This window comes from Manduca sexta, chromosome 13 (genome assembly GCF_014839805.1).
Source record: "Manduca sexta isolate Smith_Timp_Sample1 chromosome 13, JHU_Msex_v1.0, whole genome shotgun sequence".
NCBI lineage: Eukaryota > Metazoa > Arthropoda > Insecta > Lepidoptera > Sphingidae > Manduca > Manduca sexta.
In genome coordinates this window covers 11,165,053-11,182,924 of record NC_051127.1, presented here as the reverse complement: position 1 = coordinate 11,182,924, position 17,872 = coordinate 11,165,053, and the positions used below count along the sequence as shown (strand labels likewise).

The window sequence follows — 17,872 nt, the reverse complement described above, 5'->3', positions numbered from 1 at the left end:
GTTTATCGCGGTTTTTTATTATAAATTTATCTTGACGTGTCAAAGACTGCAGCATTCGTGATCCCAGGGTGGACTAAATTACAATATAAAAAACCGCGATAAAATCCGCAAAATACTTTTAATTAACATTATGTTATTAATATAAAAAATATTTAATAACTATCGTTCTTATTTTCATTTCAATTATTTGTTTGGAAGGTAGTTGTGATTAGTTATGACATCGTGCCTTATGACTTCACTTTTCCAATTAGCATAATTCAGTCTTATAAAGTTATCTTTCTTAAGTCGTCATTTAGAATGAACTCCCTGCATCTACGTTTCCCAAGCGCTATTACTTGTCCTTCTTTAAACGAGGTTTAAAGAGTACCCACTTCCCAGTAGGCAACGGGCGGACCGCCCGCTCGTTTGCCTACTAAGGCAAATAAAAAAATAAAAAATAATATGATCTAAGAATCATAAACTAAACCTGACTGTGTTCTACTTTGACTAAGATGTTTGCTGACAAGGTGTTCTTCTAATATATGTTGTTTTAGAATGAGCATATCAGAAACTAGAAGTTCTGAAGGTTTGCGAAGTGAGATGGTCATCGAACGTGCTGACCGCAGAGACTCTGGAGTGTACAGATGTCAGGCTTCTAACCCTTACGGACGATCTGATCATTTTGTACATTTGGCTGTTCAAGGTGAGATGAAAGTAGTTTTATTATGTTTTCTGAAATGTATTACTTATTAAGAAGTAGGTGTTGCTCGCGGCTTCGTCTGTTTTTCCGCTACAAAAGTTTCTAAAACACTAGCGATTTATAGTGCCACTATTTAAAATTATTTCCCATGGAAGCAAATTATCGGGAAAAAAGTAGCGTTGTGTTAAAATAGGACATGGTCTATCCATGAGCCAAATTTCATCCAAATCCGTTCAACTGTTTCTGCGTTTACTTCTAACAAACATCAAAACCTGTAACTCTTACATTGATTCTTGCAAATAAATAAATAAAATAAAATCATAAATTCTCGCATTTATATTATAAGTGTTATCGTACCTCGCATCTACAAACACTACTTAATCATCTCACGTAGATGTTAATTGCCAATGAAGTTAGATTATTCCTTTCCTAGAACCACCAGAGCCTCCTGCGAATTTCCGCGTGTTAGAGACGACGTCTCGTTCAGTGAAGCTGCAGTGGCGGCGGCCGTACGACGGGAACTCGCCGGTGCTGGGGTACGTGGTGCAGTACCGCAGGCACGACTCCAGCGCCGCCGACTCCTGGAGGGACGCCGACACATACAACGTCACTGTGTCCGCACACCCGCCGGACTCCTTTACAGAGTACGTTACACTCAATGTTAATTCTGAAGGTTTTTTTTATTGTGCGGTTGTGGGAAATAGACGACACTGGTGGTAAGTAGAGTACGGTCCAGGTATAACCATGATGATGATCATGCTTCGCCAGTCGACAGAATTATGCCGGCTTGTTTGAAACCGGATATACACGCTACTACGCTATGGCAGGTTTTATACTTTGTGCAAGGTGGTCGCTATCCAGGCGGATACATCTGTATCGTCTTCTTCGCCTTCGACTTATAACCAACTACAAAATTAATAAAAATATAACTTGATATTGTACAGTGTTAGTGATGTGACCACTGTTTATGAGTAGACGCTTACCTTTAGGCGAGCGTTTTGCCGTATCAAGCAATTGTATAAAAAGTTATCTGCTCTAAATTAGTAAAATGTAGGAGGTAAAATATAGAAAATAATGCACTCACTCACTACAATCATGCTTTGTAGTGATTCATCCTTGACTTTCGTCATTTTTAATATATTACCTGCAACCCAAATACTGTGGGCAACGGTATACACATCTTAGATGTTTCTGGTGTTGTAAAGGTTAGAACTTCGAGCATTATCGTTCCTTTGGTATCTTACAAGATCAATTTACAAAATGTCGTAGAATAATTTAAACAAATGCATAACAATAAACTGTTCATGGACTGGCGCAGAGCTTGTAATGTGCAAAAAACAATTTTTATTTCAATTTTGTCTAATCCTGATGCAAATTATCCTCATATAAAATCTCATCACGACTATGCATCTAAAAATAAATGTAATATACTGCCATTTAATCGATACGCTTACCGAGTCCATTGTATAATAATTCCTAGAACTCGAGTAATAGCGCCCAGAGATTAATTTCTGTTGCAACTGGGTCACATCGACTTTCGATTCCAATAGGTTCATCCACACCGTTAAAAGACTTCGCGCAATAATATTAAATGGAGTATTTTTATAGAAATTGAGACGGTGCTTAAAAATATCGTTGGATTTGTTATATTTAGATCTATCTAGGTTTAACTTTTAACGTTTTGGGGAATAATTAAACTAAACAACAAAACAAATGCTATAGCAGTACTTAAAGTAATCAATAAATAAGATTTTTATGAAACGAAAGTAAAGCGGCGATAGCCTATTTGCTTTAGGAACGGACTGCTGAGACGAATGTCCGCAGTTCAAATGCCAAGCGCACACACCTCTGACTTTTCTAAAAACGTGTATTCTTTGTGAATTATTGCTTGCTTTACCGGTGAAGGAAAATATCGTGAGGAAATCTGCATACCTGAGAAGTTCTCTGTAGGAATTTTGCGGCCGTATGAAGTCTACCAATCCGCACTGGACCAACCTGGTGGACTAAGGCCTAATTCCTCTCAGTAGAAGAGGAGGCCCGTGCCCAGCTGTGGGAAAGCTATATACAGGGCTGATGTTATGAGACAGACGCTGCGTTGAACATTTTATAAGTCGTAAGATTTTGATAACGATTGCGGTTATTCTAAAAAGCTATAAAAATATTAATCGTCTTTATACACAAATTAGATGAAAATTTGTTAATATACCGATTCAGGTAAAGTATATTAAAAATTATTTATTAAAAAAGGAAGAACCTCTACGTGAAAGTGTTAAAGCGCTCTATACAAAGTTTAAGCCGAGGTAGATTAGCCGAGCACTTGACCAACGCAACTAGTGTCTCGGAGACGTTGTAAAGTTTCAAAATGCGACATCCAAACTATACAGCGGGACAAGTTTCACGTCGTACATAAAAAATAGTACTTACGTCATAGTTTGGAACAGCAAGACCTGGAACTTAATAATTCTATGGCGTACACCTTGTTACAGCGATTTTATTACATTTAAACCGGTGCTACTTTACATCTCATTACTGTTAGTATTATGTTTATATTCTGAATCTTATTTCTAATAACTAAAAACAGGTAGATTTCATAATTATTTTTTTCTACAACTATTTAACTCGGTCAGATTAAAAGCTAAATTATAGAAGGCTCATAGATATGTTACAGGTACACAAATTAATAATCAATTTCTTTTAAGTTTATATAATTTGGTAAAACGATAAACAAAAATATGTTATCAAATCAGGACTGAAGGAGCAATAATAACGGGGCTGGAGCCCGCGACGGCATACCTGGTGCGCGCGCGCACGGTGACGGCGCAGTTCGCGTCTGCGCACACGCGCGCGCTGCTCGCGCTCACACTGCACGAGCCGCCGTCTAGGTCGCCCGTCAGTCTGCGAGCCTCCGCGCCTAGAACTTCTACTATTGTGTTGGCTTGGCAGGTAGGTTTTAAAATAAGTGTCGGGAATTTTTTAATTTAACGTATATAATTAGATTTTGCCTTTGTTTTTTAAGTTATAGTAAATGTTTTTCTGTGCTTTTTTTCGTTAATATTACTCACAATAAAAATCGTTAATTTTACGATATTAATAATGAAATGTAACTAATTTACATTGCATTGTGTATATTTGATCTATTTAAAAATATATTGAATTAAAAGGAATTAATATTTCAACAATATGTCGATGAAGTTTGAGGTAACAATTACAGGCGCCGCCGGCTTCCTCTTGGAACGGTGAATTACTCGGGTACACAGTGTGGTGGTGGGCCTCCGCCGACGGATCCCTCGCGGGAGGCGCCAACGTCGGCATGGAGTTCGCCACAGTGCGGGGACAAATCAATAAATACATCATCGAAGGCCTCGAACATTACACCCGGTTCGTAGACAGTACCTCCTCACAATTATAAACGTTTACTTCAATCATACTTCTTAAAGGGAATTAATCTCGAAATTTAATTTACAAGTTCTACTTCTTAATGTTTATTTGTAGATATTCAGTAAGCGTCCGGGCTTTTAATAGCGCCGGAGCGGGACCCGCGTCAGCCCCTGTTAATACCCTGACACAAGAAAGCGGTACGTATTTAGTATAAATGAATTTACAAGAAATTAATTTGAATCAGGCTTTCAAAAATATGTTTGCTGTTATTAGTGCCGTCTGAAGGGCCCCGAGGCGTGAGATGTCGCGCCGTGTCTCCTCAGAGTTTGAAGGTAGAATGGTCGCCTCCACCTGCACATGCTCACCACGGAGCCTTATTAGGGTACAAACTACTCTACCGACCAGAACACAGTGAGTCAAACATTCATATCAAACAATTCAATTTAGATCATATAAATGACATTTCGCTTTTCCAAAACCAAGCTGAGTGATGGCAGTTGTTTGTCGGCAGCGGCGGAGTGGCTGGAATGGGAGTTGCGAGGGACTGGTGGTCCAAGTGCAGGAGCGGGGGCGGAAGTCAAACGCGTAGCGGGCGTGGAAACGCTACTGCTCGCGTTGAGGCCACACACCAATTACACGATACAAGCATTAGCTTACACTGCTGCTGGTGATGGCGTGCCGGCACATCCGATACATTGTACCACGCAACAAGATGGTATGTGTTGCATTCTTACGCTATATTCTCTTTAAAACGATATCTTTATTATAATACGTTGTTTTAGCTCCGGGCCCACCTGCAGCAGTCAAAGTTGTAGCTACGTCAGTAACATCTTTGGCTGTAAGCTGGTTACCGCCGTCTCGACCAAACGGACCTTTGCTTTATTACACTGTTTTCTACCGGGAACTTGGAAGGTAATTACATTTAATAAAATGTAGTAAAGATCTTTAAACTAAAGAGACGGATATTAAATTATATTACTGTAACAACTATAGAGAGCGACCACCACAATCGGCGACGGTGCAAGCAGAGGATGATATTTCTTCAGTAGGTCTCGGAGGATCGACTGAATTACGATCGTTATCAGAAGGTGCTACGTATGAAGCTTGGGTCGCGGCACATTCAGCCGCCGGAGAAGGAGAGCCTTCTGCACCTCAACCTGCCACTACTTCATCCAGAGGTAAAATAAAAATTGCGGTATGGAATTATTTTAAAAATTTTCAATGGCATTTTTTATTATTAATTATATGCAATTGTTTAATGAATTAGAATAGTTCTTAAATGTATTATATTGTAATTGTCTACGTATATTAAAATTAAACAGGGGGGGGGGTGACCATGACGGCTGCAAAGTCTTCGAAACGTCGGGAGGAAATATAAAAAAATTAAAACCGCGATAAAATCCGATAAATAGTTTAATTTTATTGACCAACATTCGCGTAGCCATGAGAAATCGTCTACGTATAATGAAGAGTATAATATAACCGCGTGGTACAGTGGGAGCCCGCCTGCTGTCGTTCGGCGTGTGGGCGCGCGTGCAGTGCGGGCGCGCGCTGCGGCTGGCGTGCGCGTGGCGCGGGGAGCCGGCGCCGCGCGCGCGCTGGCTGCGCGGCGAGCGCCCCGTCACGCACGACCCGCACGCCGCGCTCACGCCGCACGGACACCTCGCTATACACGGTCAGTGCTTACTCATTAACTACATATACATACTCATTACTCAACTATAGTTAGTGTAACGATTGGCGGTCTTATCCTCAAGAGTAACTTTATATCATTACAGATAAATCTTTTTGTACTTTTTAATAATTATAAAAAAAATAATTGTGCAACAGATTGAAAACGAGAAAGATTTAAAAATTCAGATCGAATTGACTTAGTCTTACTGGTTTTTATTTTAAGCAATCTGCTATAGTATTGTAACAGAAGTAGTATTGTAGTATTATTGTAACAGAAGTAGACGCATCAACAAGCGGTAACTACACTTGCTCGGCGCGCAACACGTTTGGCTCTGAAGAGATCACGTATCGTGTCGAATGTGCCACGCCGCCGTCCGCGCCCGCCCTTGTCTTGGACCACGCGGCCCATAAGGAAGCAAAGCTGACGTGGAGGACCACGCATCATCCCGCGGCGCCTCCTCACGGTGCGTTACACTCACTTATACTTAAAAACCATCGCGCTGCTACTAACAGTTTTGTTTGACTTTATAGACAATGTACAGACGAGCTTTGTTTCCCAGCATTTGTGTAGTTACATTTAATGTACTCATTTTACATTCTTATTCTTTTTGCATTATGGATTCATTATTGTATGAAGTTACTATACGTTTACTATTTATTATTTCTATGCAAACAAGATTGATGTTACAGTTTTTAGTAAATAAAATCAGTTCATTTTTTTACCCTTTATTATCATCTTACTAAAGTTCAGATAGAAAAATAAGCCTTAATAATTAGACTAATATAACTGTACATAGTCGGTCTTAACACCATCATATTATTAATTTAACCAAGGTTTCACAATATGGTGGGTGCGGGTACGTGATGACGCAGGCGATGGTATGGAAATAGGCAACACGCGGGGCGAAGAAGAGAAAAGACTAGAAGCAGGTGGGGAGACTGCCAGTGTGGTACTCAAGGCTCTGTCGTGTGGGGCCACGTACTCGGTGAGGGCTGTGGCGCATTCAAGAGCGGGGCCATCGCCCCCCTCCGTCCCCTTGCTGGTCAGGACTAAGCCGCCAGGTAAGTTGTGGAGATATTTATTTGTAAAGATATGGGATTATTTTATCATATACTAGCGACCCGCCTCGGCTTCGCACGGACGCAATATTGCTCCACTATTTAATGGAGGTTATTATACATATAAACCTTCATCTTGAATCACTCTATCTATTAAAAAAAACCGCATCAAAATCTGTTGCATAGTTTTAAAGATTTAAGCATACATAGATAGGGACAGAGAAAGCGACTTTGTTTTATACTATGTAGTGATACAGGAACACAAAGTCATGAAGAACTCCTTACTGGTTACTTTGATATCATAAGTAGACAAATTCCCTTTTTTGTCCTGTAAAATAAACATTGTTACCGTTTCTTATTTTGTGACATTTTATATTTACTTCAGCATCAATTTTATATTTCTACATGGCAAACGACAAATAAAACATTTCCTTGGAAGAATCCAAAATATAGTGCATTTTATCTTCGACGCGACGCGACGCAAACAAAGTCGTTCTTGTAGCACCGCTTCGTGTAACTTAACAAACTTACGTTGTGATTGTAGACGTGATATTAAAAATAACAAAGTTGCAATTTCTACTAAGTTTGGTGTCGTTTGAAAGCATTTCTGTATAAAGTAGGCTGAAAGTCCCTTAGTACTTCGTATAAATAATTATAACAAGCTATGTATTAATTTGTCGGTGCAAGGTGAAGCTGAAATCGTGTGAGCATTTTTGAAATTAAATGTATTACGTATCGAAATATTATTACGATTTTTTTTATCTATCATCTGTATTTTTTGTTTGTTTTAATACACTCATTTTGTATATTATCTGATAGAACGAATTTATTATAATAAAAAAGACGGATAAGACAGAAAGTTTTGTAAATTCAAAAAAACTATTACTTACGTCACGCACATTTATTATCAGAAATACTCATATAGAATTAATGTATCACTAGCGGTACATTTTTTTTTCCGTAGCGCGAAGTATTTCTCAGGAGATTTAGCAAGTCAGTCTCTGCAGTGTTACTAATGAGTTATATTTTTTTATTTAATCTAATTAAATAAAAATAATCTTAGGTTTTCAAGTTTTAAAACTTTCCGATTCATCATCATCAGCCGCAGGATGTTTATTGCTGAATATGCGCCTCCCCCAAAGATTTTCAAATCGACCTATTGTAAGCAACCCGCATCCAGAGACCTCCTGCGACTTTTATTAGGTCATCTGTTCTCCTCGTGGGTGATGTCTGATGCTGCACTTGCCAGTTCGTGGTCACCATTGAACCGCCTTGCCCCTTTCAACTTTTCGATTGATGATAGCGTTATTAAAAACCGTGACATTTCCTTAACCCGGTCGATGTGTTGTACCAAGTATTAGTGTGGGAGGGCGGAGGAGAGGACAGCCAGTCGGAAGGCGCGGAAGCCGCGGTGTGGAGCAACAGCAGTGCGCTGGCCGTGGACGCGCGCCGCGCGGTGCGGTGCGGCGCGCGCCTCGTGCGCCTGCAGTGGCGCCGCGCGGACGACGCCGCCGCCGCGCCCTGGAGGGACGCCGACCTCACCTCGCTGCACCACCATCGAGAGGTAGGTACATGATCACCGAGGAAAATATCTTCGCGGGTTTGACTTTAAAGAAATACATTTATATGTAAAACATTATATTTGGACGATATATAAAAATATTTATTGAGATTTGATTAAACGAAGAATATATTATTAGGGGTAAAATAAGTACTTTGTCATTGTAAATTTTTAATACAACGCAGAAATATAGTTCGGTGTTCATCTATAAATATTTTTAATTTATATTGTTTTTGTAAATTTGAAAAACAAGTACTATGTAGAGCAAACCATTTGCGAACGATCTGTGTTGAACAATATGGTCACAGGTAAATGAATGGACATTGGGCAATTATCTCGGGTCGTGCACACGCGCGGTTAAACTATCATCAATACAATACAACTGTACCGCACATCGAATTAACCAATTACACTACTATTATGTTTAACACAAAATATTTACAAACCATTAATTTATAGTTAAAACGAATTATCCATTTAAATTATACAAGTATACATTTCATACAGTATACAGTTCTTGATCTTGATTGTTAAAATGTATTTCCATCGGAATAAAAATAACAAAATGCGATTGAAATTGAAAACAAATTCCGTCAAAATATAAATGCGAATTTCTCAATTTGAGATATTTCTGCTTTCGTCGGAAACAACGGCCAATTGAAAGCACGCAAATTGAGACGCGCCCTCCATACCAAGCGGAGTATGATCCGGGCCGAATGAAAATACCTATTTTTGCAAATATCAACAATCTTACCGCGCCGGCGAGGAACATTTGGAGCAGGTACGAATATGTGTTGATTAAACGTGAAAGGGGAAACTGGAGCTAGTAAAGACGTGTTTGTTGTTGCTAATATACCTGCTTCTTATTTCTCTGATCACTGTTAAGACTTACTGAAATTCATCTACGTGTTTTGTATTTGGGAGAGAGAAGTTGTAGATGTTGCGATGAGGCCTCGTGGAATACAGGGTCATTTCGACGTTGTGTTACTAAATGAAACCATATACTTATCTACTTGAAAATAACACTTTACAAGAAACTACTTTAGTCGTAGATGTAAAATAAAAAAATGAAAGTTTTGAACAAAATAAATATTAATAAAAAGTATATTTAATTTTACGTGCCCTAACGCCACTAAGTACTAGTCTAAGAGAATTCATCGTAGCGGCAACATCACACTTCCAGTTAGAATTATACTCACGCAAACGCCATATTCAAATTACACTAAAAAATGATCAAAAAAATCAAAAAACTAAAGCAGAATGTTTTATGAAAATATTCGTTATTAATGGATGATCTTAGACACAATGTCTGCAAAGATGAAGACGCGTATGTGGTTTCATTTAGTCACGCAATGTTAAAATGAGTTTGCTGTTAATGTACTCAACCGACTAAAAATATGTGTATTTTTTAATTTGTTGCCAATATTAAAAATACAAGAGAAAAATTTTATAAAAGAAAATTAGTTTCCGTTACCTTTACATTCATCGAATATTTCAAAGTCATGGCACGTGGGTGGTGCGGTGCGGGTGGGATGTAAGCGGTATGCATCCGATCAACTTCGTCGCAAAAATGTTACTCAGGTCACATGTGAATATTCCTTAAATCGTTTATCGACCGGCGAGCGTCAACTGTTGTCATTATAAATAGATCGTAGAATTTATAACTTATTACTGATATTCGATGTAAATTTTTGAGAACCACGTTTCAACCCTAAAAGCATTTATAATACGGAAATTTCTAGGTAATGCTTATGAATTATAATCACACGATATAACGTCATACGATAATAATAATTATAATCAATGAACAAGTATGTATCATACTAATATAAAAATCTCACATTTGTCTCAAATTCGATCATCTAAGTTCCCAATAACTTAAACGCGATTTATTTTATAGCTTTTGTAAAGTATTTCCGTCTGGTGTAAATGCTTCTTGGAGTTTATCGTGCAGGTTGTGATTGGTGGTCTCTCCGCCGGCGCGTGGTTCGCTCTCCGACTGTGGACTGCGACGGAATCTTCTAGACATCAAGCTGTTATTTATGCTGCTACTACTACACATTCGGGGGGTTAGTATAGTATAATATAGTATTTTATTATCGTTCTATTTCTTAGAGACTTCAAGACAGAATTGCATGAAAGCGTCGCAAAAATATCGTGTACCAACATGACTTTACGAAAGGAAGTTTGAAGCCAAAAGGTACAAAAATAATAAAAACTAGGGTGTGTAAAAAATATACTTTTAAAAAATGCTAATCATTAATTACACGACCTTGACATACCTAGGACGTGTTAGCATACAGTAAGATCTCAAAGACTAGTTTTTAAGCCCAATATTTTCCACAAAACAGAACGGCTCCGTCGGCCAGTGGCGTTTCATACAGAAGGTGGTCCAGTAGTGACGACTAATGGTAACGCGGACGCCGAAAGGGTCCTTGGGGCGGTGTCATTAGCATTTGCAGCGCTTGCAGCGTTGGCTGTCACGGCTTTATTGTTGGTGTTGGTTGCTAAGCGAAGGTAAGACTCAAAAATTATCTGGTTATAACAAAGACGTTAAACAGTATAGTTAGTTGTACTCCGCAGGTTTTATTTATTTATTTTTATTATAGGCAATTCAGATATAGATAGTTATGTATAGGTTTTTCATATAGTCGATACATTATTAGTTAGAGTTTCTATAGCTACTCTTATGAATTCCGCCTGTGTACAACTAAAGATATCTATGTTATTACCAATTAGTAATAAGTCGACTTACTTAAAATATATTTCGTGACACAGCTTTCTTAGATATTAATACGAAAATAACATATTTACAGAAAATATTCTAATATGCGCATTACAAACGAGCAAATCACTATATGGAATAAGTATGAAGTATTTACATTGGCGTATTACTATTTCACGGTACGCTGAGTAACCATACATAAGCGCAATTTCTTTTTTGTACAAAAATCTTACCAATGTCCGACCTAAACTTAGATCTCTTTGGGTTTTAGTATGTTTTAATTTATGTCAATCGTAACCAATGATAATAATTAACACTTCGCGTCCAACTACCAACGTGATTATTCATGACAGGCGTATAAGTATTTTAATCATTTGAGACGTTATCCATCATTTCGTGCTGATGAATATTTAAATCAGAATGTCATTTATTTTGTAAATATGTAGCACAAATATAAATTCGTATATCTCGAGTATCGGCGTATCGAGAGCACTAGTCCCTGTAAATCACTCACGGCGACCTATTTCGTTTCAATAACGTAGGTCTGAATTCGCCTTTTATCGCGTTTTTATATTTTGTTAAAAGTTGCTCAACATTTTTAACAATAGATTATTTCTTACGTACGAAGCCCATAATTTTATCGGTTTTATATCGACTGTATACATTTCTTAATAATTACTTTTTTTTGTTGCAAATAAACTTGATAATATTATGTTCTATTGTTTGATTAGGGTAACATTTTAAATCTTCAATTATTATTGGACCTTTTTCCCATATACACCGTGATTTTATAGTAGTTTTGGAACCGAAAATTTTAAATTCTGTATGAATGAGTTAAAAAAATACCAGTGTAATAAAATGAAATTATTTTTTTATAAACATTAAAATTAATGTTTATGAATAATAAATGAGGACTACGGTAATGATACTAAATTTTACGTACTACTACGATCACTACGATCGGAGCCATTCATAACTATGAACTAATTGTCGTGACGTTACTATCTTTATGAAATTCGAACGAGTGAAAAATAGTATTATCAAAAACGATTTTTTTAAAGAATTTAAAAAGATTCACAATTTTTTTGGTCCTACAAAACCAAAACCAAACTATATTTTGGTTCCAAAATTACGGTATATAGAAAGGAATGGAAAGTACGCGTACATTTTTTACTCAGTACCCTGTGGCCGTGTATAAGTCCGCCCGAGGAGGAAGCTCGCCGCTGCAGCCATTCCGTCGCCAGCACCGACAAGTCCGTTTGTCCCGAACAACAAAACATGCGCAACTGTCAACACGACTACAAACACGATAAATTGTCACCGGCTTCGGGCGAGTATACGTTGGATATTTTTCATCAAGTCCCTCTAGAGTTAATACCTATATATCTTGCTGTTATTACTGACTGCCTCGGTGGCGTAGTTGTACTGCATGCGCGGTACGGCAGCGCTCTGAGGTCCTGGGTTCGAATCCCAGGTCGGGCAAAGTGATATTTGGGTTTTTCTGCTCAGTATTCAGCCCGGAGTCTGGAATTTGTGCCCGATATGGCGATAGGCTCGCCCCCTATCACATCATGGGACGGAACACACTTGGCGAAAAGTGGGTGCCATGGTTGCGCCTCTGCATACCCCTTCGGGGATAAAATGCGTGATGTTGTTGTGTGTGTGTGTGTATTACAGAAAATTCGTTCCCCATGCCGTTAAATATTATAATGTATAGTGAAATATTATGGATAGTAATTTATGACAGTTTGAGGCACCTTTCTTAAATAAGTAATTGTTTTAAAAATAAGCGTAGATAAATATTCATCGCCTCATAACCGTTTACAATAAACGACCCCAAATCTCAGTCTTTAATCGGATTCCAAGAGTGAACCACTCAAAATAACTTATTTGTAAGCATGTAAAAAAATCTTTGTTCTAATTGATAAAGCGATTGGTATCGTTTATTGAAAATAGCGGTTCTAATTATTAAAATAATAACTATTTGTTTTATCGAGACGATGTTAATCTCTACGCTACAATAAATAGAAATATTTACTACAAAACACAAAAGGTCAACTAATACTTTCTTAACAACAGTATTGGTTTATTTATTACCTCTGTCTACATAAAAGTTATTTTTACAGGAGTTTTAAATGCGATGTAGTTTTAAATTAATTATCATAGTGCATAATTTCCTTACTGAGGGTAAAAGAAAACGCCGTAATACATTTTATCTTTAGTGAAATGTTAGAAATAATATAATTAATTAATTCACTATGCCTTTCTTTAAATACTTCTTCCATCAAGCTTTATTGTTCTGAGCTTCTACCTAAAACATAATCTAATCCCTTTATTATAAATATCAATATTGTCTAGCAATCAACGTTAATCTGACGCTTCCTAAATAAACCGATAGCATTTTAAAGTTATTGTATGAAAACAGATGTATACGAGATAAGTCCATACGCGACATTCGCTGTAGGCGGTGAGACAGCGGCTACACTAGACCATACGCTGCAATTCCGAACCTTCGGCCATCGTGATAACGACGCGCCGCCGCATCGGCCCTGCAGGAAGCACCCGCAACGACATCGGGAGAGGGCTGAAGGTATCGATGTCGTAATACTTTCTTTAAAGCCAGGGTCGACGTGCGAGTGTATGATATGATCTCTATTGAACATATACTCTCAATTACAGAATGATCATGAATACGCTGCCAAAGTTAAACGGGAAATGATTAGGGATTAGGGCAGGGAGAAACTTGGTTGGATCTATAGCCTTACAGAAGTATCGCGGATGTGGTTCTGACAATGGAAAGAACTACTCCATATTCCTAATAAGGAAGCAAGGGACCTATTTGAGGCTCTGAAAATCTTGCTCTCTATACTAAATGCAAAAGCAAGCATAAGTAAATTGCTACTTTTCGTCGCTTATGTGACACAAAGTATTACAGTACAATTTGTTTATTATGACTCCGCGTATACCAACCAACCATGAAAATATAATATTCGATTGTGCCAAATCTTTGTGTCTCCTTAATGGCATTGTTTGTAAGTGATTTGCGTACATTTTAATATGACGATGATGATTTATATGATAAATTTTAACTTCCCTTCAATGTCATGACAAGCAGATTCTACTGTACGTAGTCTAAAGCTAGTGACAGTGATCCTAAATGAAGTATTTAATAACGAAATATATGAGTGGTGTATGTAAACAGTGGAGAAGCACCACTCGGAGTGCGAGCTGACGCAGCTCAGCCGGTACGAGAAGGTGCGCCCGCGGCACTGCGCCGGCACCTCCTACTGCGTGCCGCTCGCGCACCACGGTACGGACCTCTACTGTTATACCACACAAACATATCCTAAACTACTTTTCGGTAAATTAAATTTCATTTTAACTTAAATGCTTTGAATAGTAATTAAATGAAGTCACATATAGTGGTAGTTGGAGGTAACTTGTAGATTTGAAATTTATAAAGATCAAATTAAAAACAATTACTATTATTTTTACTGCCTATTGATACGACATGGTGATGTAGACTCATTTTTCTGCACTCAGCGCCTGAAAGTAGATTCATTTTGTGATGCGAATGTCATATAGAAGTAGTTTACTTCGACCAGAACAGCAGGATATCTCTCCCACGGCCTTCTTCAAATTACATCGGCGAGTCTAGACTTTCAGGTAATGATACACCCTAGTGATTGTCTGCCCAGGTGGCGGCAGCGGGGGCGGTGGTGGGAGCGGTGGTGGGTTCTCCGAGGTGTACGCGGGAGACTCCAGCGCGGAGTCGGGGCCCGGGTCTCTGTCCCCGCGCACGCACCACGAGCACAGCTAGCGCCACACTTGAACACACCTGCAATAGACACCACATACGCACCACTAAAGGTTTATCTTCCTCCATTCTTTGTTATTTAGTGACGAGTTTCATTACGATGCTATTCTGCCAATGTCACTTGGTCAGATTCCAATAAAAATAAATTTAGGGTATAGACAAAACATTAGATAAAATTATTTTAATTTCGGGTTTTAATATTCGAACTTATTTGGTGAGGAAATCCGGACTAGGACGCCATTTTGGGGATACGGGGAGTGGACTCCGTGTGCGGCTGAACTGCAATCCTCTTTCCGTTATAAACTTTTAATTAAAGCGTTCGTGCGTCAGTCCGCACTCCGTAATGTCAGATTTCGGACGAAATCCGCACCCGCACCTGAGGGTCTACATCGAAAAACGAAATCCGTAGTTTCGGATGACGGATCGCACATTTTGTTACTACGTAGTCTTAAGGATCCGATCGGTTATCGCAATATATCAAACATGGGATTTGTAAGAACTTACCCATCCTTCCTTAAAACCATCTGCGAGGATAAAATCCACTGTTTTATCCAAAAAAAAAATATTGGGGAAATTGATTCTACCACAAAGGTATGCTACAGAACGGTGACGGATCCGAAGTAGGTTATTTGGTAGAAAAGTTAAATCCGAAATTCGTCGTTTCTTCGTTTCGGACCGAAGTTTCGACGTCCGTTTTTCGAAGTAGACCCTCTGTATCTGCCGACAAAATCATTCAAGCTACGGCTCTTTACTAGCGTGCGCTCACATTTAGCGCAATGCAATACATATGTGCGTAGTAATTTACGAGTATGTGGTTTCAATTGGAGGTTAAATATGTGAATCATGAATAACCGCGTCACTGTTTGTGCCAAAGTTACACTGCCATTATTACGTTGCAAATTATTGTTGCACTGTTAGATACACGATGTAGATTAAATTATCTTTATTGGCATTCGGTATCTAAATGATACATATAACTATCTCGCAAGCCAGTTATAGTCATAGAAGTAACCCTTTTTGCACCTGCAGTAATTTTCGATTTTATAGCTTAAATGAATTAACATAGTTTCGCTCCAAGAGAGTATGTGGCATCTTACATTGAACGCATTAAACAATTGACTACATCCTGTATTTAGCGGTTGTAACAATATTAAATTTCTGCGGATTTTTCGTAAATGCTTTGTAAAGTTCTTTATTGATAAATATTATTGTTGTATTTGTATTGAATTATTTTATTGCTCGTTTACAATCTGTTTTACATTTAAACTAGCAATAATAGTTTTACACCATTACAATTTTTGTATAAATAGCAATAAATGTCCAAATCTAATTCAACTGCCATTTTGTATTTAGCACTTTAGATTACTAACCATATCTTATACAATAACCATTGGAATTTGTTTCTGCTATATTCTCGTGTCTGGAACCGGATAATAATTATAAGATAATTCATATTTAACATTTTTGACGTTTCATGTCGTCCTGTGTGGTCGCTAGTAGGCAAAAACCTAAATGTAAAGCAGCAAGTGAACACCACAGTTAATGCATTGTGTGGCGTTTAAAAAATTCGGCCTAGAAAAACTATTGATTAATAAACAAAAAACATAATATGAACTGTATCTATTTAAAATGATATCTAAATATTATACCGATCGAAGTAGCGTCAAAGTCTCTAGTGAACGTACAGGTTATAATAAGTAGGTGTTATTGTAGTTAGTCAAGTTTTTCGGGATTGTTGCCTACACTAGGGGAGAGGACTGGACGGAAATTGCGCGAGATACAACAACCGTGAGTAAAAGGGGTAGGGCTGGATTAAATCACTCAGTTTTAATTGCTTAAGCGGCAGAAATGCCTAACCTACCCTAAGATGACATAGAATGTATTAGATGTGTAAATAGATAATCTAGTCAGACTGATATCGAATATCTACGTTAATTCGGAGCTTACAATTTGTACATACATTTTGTAGATATCTTACGAACTCTAGTCAATTTTTATTGGATGTTTTATGACAATATAATTGTATTGTGTAAATAACGAATAGATAAGGTATCTATGTGAAGATCTGGTTAATGTAAAATAAATCTATTTATCACAAATATGTTTATTTTATTAAACCTGTAATACTTTTAATTAAACTCTATTAAAAAAATCGAATAGACCTAAAACCTAAGGAAAAAGCTTATTTTACTTAAGTAACACCATTTATTTAAATGAAAGTCACGTTTTGTAAGAAAACAACTGTAAATCATTTTAAATTGGACGAAACACATCTTGCAAAAGCCCAACATTTTGAAATTTTATTCATACATTTTTGTTAAACATGAGTAGAAGCAATTAAATATCCAAGTACGTCAGTCATCTCTCTAATGGGTAAGTAGTAAAGAGAGCGGAATTCGCTGAATTAAATCAGATTTTAATATTACTAGAGCGCGGGCGTGCCTTTGGGGAAAAACGTAACATTGTAGCATCTACAATCCCGGCCAGATGCCAATATCAAGCATTCCGGGAACACTCCAGGAATCCAGGCCGATCCTACAGCCTTTCGACATCGTTTACCAATACAGCTTCAATTATTCAAAGTAATAAATTGATTTTTTTCACAAAATATAAGCTTCTGATTATCACAAAAAATGTTTATTTATTTTCTTTTTTTTCATGCAGTATCATCCATAAAGAGTAAATAAAATATAATGAAAAGAAACACAAATTCCAATTCCTAAAATCAGCATCAAGTAATGGGAGTTGAACATCATTCGATTATTCGTAACACAATCGTAATAACTGAAAATACACTTTGCACACTGTAAACCTATGATTGGCAGAAATCGTGTCAATATTTGTACCTGATGGAAATTTAGACCGACAGTTCCATTTAATATAAGTAACTACTTACAATACTCGTTAAAAAGTCGAAAAAATTGCATAGAAAATTTAATACAAAGCAATGTTGAACAAAAAGAAACCTTTAGTTGTAAC

General features: G+C 37.6%; 1 protein-coding gene across 1 annotated transcript in view; it reads left to right on the top strand.

Moving 5' to 3' along the window:
• The window catches only part of LOC115443447 (Down syndrome cell adhesion molecule-like protein Dscam2), a 35,328-nt gene extending 18,336 nt beyond the window's left edge, over positions 1-16,992 (top strand). Inside the window, exons 15-33 of the mRNA XM_037438331.1 lie at positions 534-682; positions 1,113-1,323; positions 3,427-3,622; positions 3,891-4,057; positions 4,172-4,254; positions 4,331-4,468; positions 4,569-4,772; positions 4,840-4,969; positions 5,051-5,235; positions 5,553-5,732; positions 6,007-6,195; positions 6,566-6,793; positions 8,146-8,354; positions 10,306-10,420; positions 10,703-10,868; positions 12,255-12,406; positions 13,502-13,666; positions 14,279-14,386; positions 14,775-16,992. Coding sequence (XP_037294228.1) covers positions 534-682; positions 1,113-1,323; positions 3,427-3,622; positions 3,891-4,057; positions 4,172-4,254; positions 4,331-4,468; positions 4,569-4,772; positions 4,840-4,969; positions 5,051-5,235; positions 5,553-5,732; positions 6,007-6,195; positions 6,566-6,793; positions 8,146-8,354; positions 10,306-10,420; positions 10,703-10,868; positions 12,255-12,406; positions 13,502-13,666; positions 14,279-14,386; positions 14,775-14,896 — 3,097 coding nt within the window. The 3' untranslated portion in view covers positions 14,897-16,992. The remainder of the gene's footprint in view (positions 1-533; positions 683-1,112; positions 1,324-3,426; positions 3,623-3,890; positions 4,058-4,171; positions 4,255-4,330; positions 4,469-4,568; positions 4,773-4,839; positions 4,970-5,050; positions 5,236-5,552; positions 5,733-6,006; positions 6,196-6,565; positions 6,794-8,145; positions 8,355-10,305; positions 10,421-10,702; positions 10,869-12,254; positions 12,407-13,501; positions 13,667-14,278; positions 14,387-14,774) is intronic.
• The last annotated feature ends 880 nt before the right edge of the window (positions 16,993-17,872 follow it).